Genomic DNA, 9,864 nt, shown 5'->3' on the forward strand with positions numbered 1-9,864 from the left:
CACAACTGTGTACGTTAGCTGCAGGTCACATTATGCTACACTGGCAGTAGTTTTACAGTCATTTGTGACTCACCACGTTACAGACTGCTTAAAGGGCCCATATTTAAAAAGTTTGAGTAAGCAAGCACGCTAACGAGCCAGCGGTCCACAAGTTGGCTAGCTACACTACACTGGTTAGAGAAAATGAGTCATACTAAAGGTCACTTATCTGGCGATAGCAGTGTTCTTTTCTACGCTGTGTCAAGAGTTTGTGGATGAAACATTAAGTTATTACATTTTACTCTCTACGCTTAGTAACATTACATTTGCTCGAATGAAGATCTTGGTGAAGTTGGCAGTGCACCTCTGAATTTTTGTAACTTGGCGCACGACCAACGGTCACAATAGCAACGGTACACATAACAATTGCAACGATTTGAATGGGAATGTCTGCTTCTACTCCTTTTGATCTATGGTCAAAACAGAGCGTTCAGACAGAGTGGATACATGTTTATTCAGAGTTAAAACATGTAAACACGTTCTAGGAGTAACCCAAAATACGAGTATGAACCTGGAAATGAGCATGACAGGTCGCCTTCAAATAATGAGCTAAGATAAGCTCTGCTTTAATCTCATGCTGATTCAACACGTCGGTCTCATGTCTGAACCTTTTCACTTTTACCTAACAGTCACAATCTTACGAGGTCGGATCTGGAACGATCTGAAACAGAGCGAACGGTAAGATGTAGAGAAAGAAGGCTGATGGGCGGACTGAAGGAGAGAAGGCCAGCTTGAGCTGTGAGAGAGTGTGTGTGGTGCTGTGTGTGTGTGTTTTTACTGGGGCCTCCATACCACAGCTCTGTTTGTGTTGGACAACTCTCTCATACTCTCTATTTTTCTCTTCCCCTCCTCCCTTTTCTCTGAAGAAGTCGAACGGGGCGAAAAATCGTTTAGGTTTTAGTCGGGGATCTCGAAATTGTATTTGAACCGTAAAGTTTGTGCATTTTATTCCCACCTAGTCAAACAGACAATGTAAGTTTGTCGGTAAAAGCAGCTGATACCTGAGACAACAGAAAATGACTCTACTTCTCTCTTGATTTATTACCTCAGTAAACATTGTAAACATGAGTTTATGTCTCAATCTCTAGTTTCAAGTCTTCTTCAATACAGCATGATGTTCATTTAGTACATTATGGTCCATTTAGAGTCACACAGACCATAAAGCAGGGGATGCTTTAGGGCGGGCTTACTGTGATTGACAGGTCGCTGCTGCTACCAGAGACGTATCCGGCGTCTCCACGTCACTCCTCCACATTCCAAATATGATCACTTCAGTTCATCGGTTGCAAAAAAAGCCAAGATGGCGACGGCAAGATCGACAAACTCGAGGCCTCAAAACATCGGTCCACAAACCAATGGATGACGTCACGATGACCACGTCCACCTCTCATATACAGTCTATGGACTGGACCAAAGAGGGGAGTGTGGTGATGATACCCTCAGAACGCAACACAAATTATTCATAAGTGGAAGAATTACTCCGACCGAGTTCAACAGTGATCTGTTGTTCACATTGTAGGGTTCATCCCCATCAGGTTTGTCAGCGCCTCGCTTTTCAACAACACGATACAGCGTGCACATGGCAACTGTCGGAAAGCATCAATAGGAGGAATCAATAGCCACAGAGGCATGCGATTCCAAGAAGTTAGACAACGAGGAATTCTCAACTCCCAAACCCAACACCATGTTCAGCTTTATCTCTGCATTCTTCTTCTATAGCAGCCTCCCTGTTCCCTGGAGTCCAGCTCCCGCACAGACAAGAGAGCGGCTCGCACGGGTATGTGCAGGTTAATTGTTGCGTACAGTGCACGGGGGCGCCCACAGAGGAAGTCACGCACACAGCACACTGAAAGCTCCACTTTCCCGCGTTACACCCTCCCTGTGAGGCTTACGGCATTATGACAGAGTCACAGAGGAAGCATATGTCTGTTGCCAGGACAAAAGTGCAAGGGCGCGCACACACACACACACACACACACACACACACACACACACACACACACACACACAGTCTTACATTCTTATACATTATTGGAATGCATGATTCCTGCATTTAGAATAAAATGAGATGTTGATGATGAGTGACCGCCAAGTCTTAATTCATCTTCAAAGAACTGTTTTCTTTGCATCATGCACTGACAAGAGTTTTTGAGAAACATGCCATGAAGGGAGTGAAGTCGAACCAAGTTCAGACTCAAGTACTTTAAGGTATACAAAAAAAAAAGTAAAGACGCTCCCTCTGTTTTGCCAGAGCTTTGCTGCTCTCTGCAAATATATCTGCTAGCATCATTATTGCTACAGCATCGCCCCTGTGCTCTGATTCTGGTCGCTGGGGGAAGATATTTCATATCATCTGTTTCTGGCTTTAGTGTATGCTGCAGGAAAGGGATGAGGTCTGAAGCCAACTCTACAGCCAGGCTATAGCCTCATGTCATTACACTTTTCTCTGTGTGTTGTTTAACTGAACCGTATCTGTAAAAAACCCCTCCTCTCCCTTTTTGTAAGTTTGTTTATGATTACAGGTATTTACCATTAAGTGTAGCTTGTTAAAATTAGCTTTTTCTTCAGCATATTTGTCTGAATTCACACAAAAAGGAGCCGTACCGTGCCGATCCGTCCAGGTTAGCTCTGTGGATGAAGCTGAGTTTGGCGTCTGCCCAGTACAGCTTCTGCTCCACCAGGTCGATGGTCAGACCGTTGGGCCAGTAGATGTCCACCACCACGATGACTTTCCTGTGAAGAAACAGAAGGCCATGATCGTACAACTGCTGCTTTCACTTTGTTGCGTTGTTGAAGAACTTGGTAGTGCTTCTGCACATCTGGCTGCACTGGAGGATACTGTACTCTACAAACATCACTGTGGCTACAGAAGCTGTGCTTAAGGGTTATGCAGTTCTATAGTACCTGTTGCTGCCGTCCATTCCAGCACGCTCTATCCTGGGCTCCTCCCCCCAGTCTGTCCAGTACATGTAGCTGTAGGGAAAGAAACAAACTGCATTTAGCCATTTAGAGGAGAGTATAACCCTGCGTACATACGTGTGTGCTGGCTTGGCTCGACTCGGTCGGATAAACACATTTGAATAAATCTCATATTTGCTGCGCACATGTTTTATCGATGAATAGCTGCTAACAAAGCTCCGCTACTTTGCCGATAAACACCTTTAATTTCCTACAAATTCTTCACAAGAAAAGTCGCCTGTTATTTTACTATCCAAACGCTTTTATTATGAAGCAGCAACAATCGGTAAGTGTTGTGTTTTCATCATCAGTGAGGAATCGTATACAGTAAAAATAAAGCACAATCAAGGACGCAGGAGACAAACTGAACTTCCAGAGATTCAGAAAGAAGCTGCAGAAGAGCTGAGAGCTAAACGTCTGTCTCTCTGGTCTCCTGCACAGTTCGGCCCCGACCCCGGAGATGGTCCGACACTGGTGCGCCTCGACGCGCTAAAACTGGTGATGGTTTTATCTTCACTACATTTTAATCCAATGTGTAGTAAACGTGTTGAACAACAACATGAGGAATATGTTTAGTTATTTTTTAGCAGATTAATTGTCGATTAATCAAAGTAATAATCAGATTATTTGATGAGCAAAATCAAGCCCTAACCTGATTCCTTCCTCGTGTGAGAGTCATGCTAACCCTTACGCTAATGATACCGAAAGACAGAATCTTACAATTGTTTTCAACTTTAAATGATTTTTTTCTTTGTTATTCCACCGTATCTACATATCTCAAATGTTTTTGATTCTCCCTCCATCTCTGTTTCTCATGTACATGTCATTTTATTGTCCTGTCATTCATTTTCTCTATTTTATGATCAGTCCATGAATCTATTGTCATAATGACGCTTCTCAATAAATGACTAATTTCAGGGGGAAAAGATTGAGAGGATAAAAATAATTGAAAAGAAAGTGTATATACCGGTAAATAGGTGTAGTACCAAAGATATGTTTTTACCAGACCATAAACTGTATATACAGTAAAACTACTCCGGCTCTGCTCTGTTCCAGTTACCAGTCAAATAAATCGAAGCCCAATAAATCAGCCTGTCAGACAACCGATAGTTATTGGTTTGAATGCTACTTATTAAATGCCGTGGTATCGTGTGTGTCTAGCTCTCTTTCTGAGACACACACACAGTTATGTGTGTGTGTCTCTAGTTTCAGAATGAATGAATGAGATCTGCATTCCTTTGGCCGGCAACGTAGACACGACAATTCCAGAGGAAAAGCAGAGAGACGGTGCTGTGATTGTATTTGTGTGACTGATTCCGACAATGCATGAGTCGACTACACTATCTTGAACTGAAGCAAAAATAACTTTCTGAAAAGACTCGCATTTGGTTTGAGCGGATTTGATTTCATTGGTTTAAACACAACTGAAGTTGACTTGAGTATAACTGGCTAAACACTGACTGAGCGGCACTTAACCTGTCCTTAACTTGAACTTTGACTGTCTTGAGTGAAATCGATAGACTCAAAGTAAATAAACCTGGCTTGAAAGATGAATGTTTGAAAACGACTTATTCTTAAAGCAATTTGATCAGATTTAGGCAACAAAAAACAACCTCAAACCCAAATGTCAATAATCGGCTCCTACTGTAAACGTAACTCTTAAACAAAACGTCTCACATATACAATAGAGGCCAGTAGTGTCACTTCTAAAAAGCCTCAGTAAACTCCTAAAACAGCTGGTCACTGCAGCTTTTATTAAACGTTATTCAAAAGGAAAATAAATAGTGCATTTGATGGGGACTATTTTCAGCTGCGGATTAATCCACATTTGGTGCTCATGTGGGCTGTAAAAGCGTGTGTGTTCATCGCAGTGAAGGCGGAGGGTTGGCTTGGACGAGGCCCAAGGTGAAGGAGGCTCTGGGGCCGTGGACCTGATTATGGTGACCTTGTATATATGCATGCTCAAATGACCTGAATTCATATACTGTATACCAGAGTTGTTCCAATAACCCGTATGTGAAATGTCTCCAATGCAGACTAAAGTGCTGGGTATTGGAGAAGGCGCGAGTCCATCGTACCGATCCGACATCACGTGATCATGTATCAGCTCATTTACGCAGGAACAAAAACAACACGTGTAACTCGCTACTCCCATCATCAGCCCATCATCAGCTCATCATCAGCTCTGGAAAACACAACCACTGCATCTAAAAGCCATGATAATAAAACGGCGATGTGCTTTTCATGCTGTGGTATCGAATCGGTACTCGGTAACAGCCAACAAACAAGTTCAGGTATCTGAACGTCTCGACTGTATACTGATATAAAGGACAAGAACAACCTGGATCTTGTTTGTCTTCGTTCCTGTACCTACATTTTCAACCACGAGCCATTATAAAAGGACAGTTTTGGGGTCGTAACATTCACTTAAATGAAGTGGTTAAACTGCATAGTTTCACTGAGGGCTTCCTCTTCTCTTCCGCCTGCCCTGCACCCGTCCAGCTTCAGTTACAGTGTGACCAACAGATATGACAACAGCGCCAAACACAGACACACCCTGTGGTTATCGTAATCTATATGAATGTAAGCCGTACAATCGGACTGGTCCTGGAGCTGACGTGGTATTCAGGCCGTTTACAGTACGAAGGACCCATAAGGATTGAGCAATACGGGATAAAAGAGTGTTTAATTGCAGTATAAGGAAAGGGTTCAGTGCATGTAGCCTGAACTAAGGAGCTCAGTGGACTCACTGAACCTCTTGGTTTAAATGCAGTCTTCAGACAAGCTCTGCAGAGGTCATGGTTGGAGACTTCTGTACCCTGTGTCATCATGAAAACTGTTAACACAAAATCATAAGTAAACAACATATCTATCATCTGATCTAAAGAGAGAAGGGAGGTCAGCGTGAGGTCAAAGCATGGAGGGAGCAGGCCTTCTCCTCCACCATCTTCTCCATTCACCCTCACATCTTTGCACCCTGCACCTTTAGCTCAAGTATGCTAGGCTACGAACGATATTTCGGCATTGTTTACACTGTGTTGCTACTATAGTTCAAAATGTTCATTTAAAGAAGGCATGCTCTTTGTGTGGCTATTAAAAGGCCAAAGGGCCTCCGAATCAGCAACTAACTACGTAGCATTCAAAAGGCAATCTTTTTTAAAGTGCTCACGCCACATAAAATGCATCCGGGCTACATTACATCGCTTCCGGCAAACTTCACGGATGAACAGTGGGGATCAGTTTTAGCTGAATATTTTCTGGTCCAGCTCGGGTAAAAACACAAAAACATAGATTCTGTCAGTGTGTTGTTTGTTACCGGTGCAGGCGACCTTATCTTCACGAGAGCAGAGGATATCAACGATTGTGTGACATTTTAAAAGTTTTTAGAACAAATACGCTTTCACTTTAAACAAATGTAACAATCCACGCCAACTCGGAGAGAGACTGGCTGATTAAGCTGTCGCCTTTATGTTGTGAACTCATAAATACATTCATAATCTTATCTTGGAGTAGTGTGCAGAGCGTGTTTTTGTTACCTCTGAGCGGGGTTGAGGGCGATCGCTCTGGGTTGGTCCAGGTCCATCCAAAACAGGACCTTCCTGGAGGTGCCGTCCAGGTTGGCCACTTCAATCCGATTGGTCTCCGAGTCTGTCCAGTAGAGCTTTCTGCCCAGCCAGTCACAGGCCAGCCCGTCGGGACTGTCCAGCCCCGACACTACCACAGTCTGGCCGGTTCCCAGCGCTTCTTTAAGGGCTGCAACCACAAAACATACACAGTGTGAAACAAACTGTGGGAAGAGGGGGGATGCGTTCTTCTCCAAAACCCTTTAACATGTAGCTACAGTAAATGTTTGGTTTTATGAGGAAGCAGGAGAATAAACGGCCTTACAGTTGGATGACTGATTCCAGTGCGTCTGTTTGATGGCCTCCTCGCTGACATCCGTCCAAAATATCAGGCCCTCGGAATACAGGAAGTCCACCGCCGCCGCGTCCTCTAGGTCACTGACGACGATGGCCGACTCGCCCCGCACGCCCTCGGCATCCACCAGCCGCACGTCGCGCCGGTTGGCGAACAGGAGGAGAGGTGAGCCTGGAAAGGAGAAGATAAATAACATTTGAAACATTACAAACCTTTTTTGTTTTTACCGGCACCAAGTACACAAGTCCAACATCCTGCAACTGTGTTCTGTAACTGAAGAAACTCACTTCTCACACCTTTGAATGCTGTTATTGGTAAACAGTGAAGCTGTGACTGCTGTTTGGTTTTGGGTCGAGTAAATCATTCTTATTATTGCATCAGTCTTATAGAGAAACAACTGATTTGAACTGATCCGATTGAATTTCTCCAAATAGAGAAGCAATAAATTGGCTCCACTTCATACAACAAGAGGTTCTTCTTCACCCCAAATTATGCATTCTGCCATTTACCCAGAGGGCTTTGTGATTTCTACCTCAAGGGCAGAGGAACGATTTATTTGGAATTATCTGAAATTATTATCACTTTTATCTGAGTGCTGTTTCTTTCAGTGTCACCGTCCTGAGACTGACTTCACTGATGCTGTATTTCCCAAATGAACATGGCAGACAACGGTTTGCAGTGTGCAAACGTGCAAATCAGAACACTTCTGATCTATCTGATCACCTGTTGAGGTGACACGGCATTTGAATTTTCCCCTGAAGCACCAACTTTAGCTATAAAGTCAAGTTCACAACAAGACACCAAAACAGCAAACAAGCTTTGGCTGAAATTAAAAAAAACTCAGAATCAGAGGCCATCCAAAAGAAAGACCGAAAAGATCTTTTGAATGTGCACAAACAAGTTTTACATTTCTGTCCTTCAAACGCTACCAGATAGAAAACAAAAAAAAAAAGTTGGACAACATATATAAGCGTATATAATGTGTGTGTGTGTGTCTGACTCGAGGACGTTGACCTCCGCTGTCGGAGGCCGTGGCTGTCACAGCAGCTGCCGCGGTGCCTCTGGGGAAGCTTGTGGTCTGGCCTGGCAGGACGGCAGAGCGCTACGCTGCGGTTTGGCACCGCGGGGCGACTGTAATCCCACGGCATTAAGACACACCGCCTCATCAGTGTGGACACTGTCCCACAGCAACCTAGTGTCCTTCAAGGAGACACAACATTAATCCATTCGCCATTAATCCACCATGTGGATTTTAACAACCAAGATTCCGGTTTTATCGAGCTTTGAGAGTCTGTTTCTGATCTCTATCTGTGTATTATACTGTTTCATAGTTAGTTTGAATCATATGTATCATAGAAAGTAACTTTCAAAGCTTGCAGCCTCACTGAGACAAAGAACAAATCACTCTGTGAAGTTTGAACTGAAAGAGGTCCTGGCATCAGCAACCAAGCTGTGGTAAAACAGCACTCTTAAGACATTTAACTCAAGCTGCAGTACTGCACTTACGGACCCTGTACACAGCACATATGTTTTAAGCATGTCATAAGTGGAGCACTGAGGGCTTATTTTAGTGTTTCCCGTGCATCTTTACTTGGGCGGGCCGCCCAGGTATATTAACGTCCGCCAAAGTAGATTTGGTGACCCATTTTAGCGTTTCTAAAATGTGTGTAGATTGATGCACGTTAATGTGGAACCAAAGCTCTGCAGTGCGAGTTCCGCCCGGATACTTATATTTGCTGTGCGCTGTTAGTAGCATGTGCCGAGGTTAGCACAACGAGCGGACTCGCCCCTCCGAATTATTTGAACTTGTCGCATTCAGAGTTTTTCAGATGTGACTGTCACAAACAGTTCACTGATAAAAGCACTTAAAATATGTAGGAGGGGTTTTACAAAGAAGACCGATTTGTTTTAAGATGCTTCAGAAACAGGAGGTCTTACAAATATTTTTCAGCCAAATCAAATTGTTTTCAGGATATTCAATCTTTGATTCTTTATAATACAGGTAATACTCGACTCCTTTCTTTACAGGGCTTGTATAAAAGCAATAAAGTAGTCCATGAATGTGAAAAATGTTTACAGATAATTACAATTGGTTTATGGTGCTTTGCCGGCTACACTTGTTGTCTTCTTGCTTGTTGTGAGCATCGACAGCGCTATGATTCTGACATTTTTAGGATTCGGTTGGACAAAACGAGACATTTAATGGCGTCACCTTGTGCTCGAAGATATCGTGATGGAAATTTCTGATTCCGGTTTTATAGACCAAACATATTCATTGAGACAACAAGCGTCAAACTAATCCGATAAATCACTGTTTAAAACGTTCCCATCAAACAGGAAGTAGTGATCTGGCTTACACAGGAACCGTAGACGTAAGCTTCCATCTACTGAGCTAACGCGATAGCACAAAGTGACGGCCCAAGCCCGCAGCTGTACGACACTAAACAACAGGCCCATCACCGAGACAGACAGAACAGAGTGACACGGATCTAAATAGATATGAGAGAGCGTCCAGACCACACACTGGGGGGCGCTTAAGGTCACCTCTGGCCTAACAGAGATGCTCCAGGAGGATTAGTGCTGGCTAGCCGGGGTTTCCTGGTGACGGAGAGGACGAGACTGCTGCATCTAAACTTCACACTCGCACATGGAGAACGTACATTTGAAGGGTCTGGCTGGTTTACACAGACAGGTTTTTTTAGACCCCTTTTACTCATGCACCTCGTGACGTGAATGGAAGGCCAATTTTACAGTTTTTCTTTAACACATATCCATACAAGTCCTGACGTTAGCATTTCTACCACACTTCCAACCTGGCACAAGTCTAGTGATGTCACGATAGCAGATATTCAGAAGTCGATAATAAAACAAGAGAAATTCCACTATTTTCAATACTAATTCAGTACCATGGTAAAAAAAAGAAGAAAAAAGTAAAATAAATCCCATGTC

General features: G+C 43.5%; 1 protein-coding gene across 2 annotated transcripts in view; it reads right to left on the bottom strand.

Annotated features, from left to right (window-relative positions):
* Positions 1-9,864, bottom strand: part of lrp5 (low density lipoprotein receptor-related protein 5) — a 73,929-nt gene that overhangs the window by 54,484 nt on the left and 9,581 nt on the right. For both annotated transcript variants that reach the window (XM_079274978.1, XM_079274977.1), the window contains exons 2-5: positions 6,886-7,086; positions 6,534-6,750; positions 2,944-3,012; positions 2,644-2,772 (exon numbers count right to left, since the gene is read on the bottom strand). In XM_079274978.1, coding sequence (XP_079131104.1) covers positions 2,644-2,772; positions 2,944-3,012; positions 6,534-6,750; positions 6,886-7,086 — 616 coding nt within the window. The remainder of the gene's footprint in view (positions 1-2,643; positions 2,773-2,943; positions 3,013-6,533; positions 6,751-6,885; positions 7,087-9,864) is intronic.

This window comes from Melanostigma gelatinosum, assembly GCF_949748355.1.
Source record: "Melanostigma gelatinosum genome assembly, chromosome: 1".
Lineage (NCBI taxonomy): Eukaryota > Metazoa > Chordata > Actinopteri > Perciformes > Zoarcidae > Melanostigma > Melanostigma gelatinosum.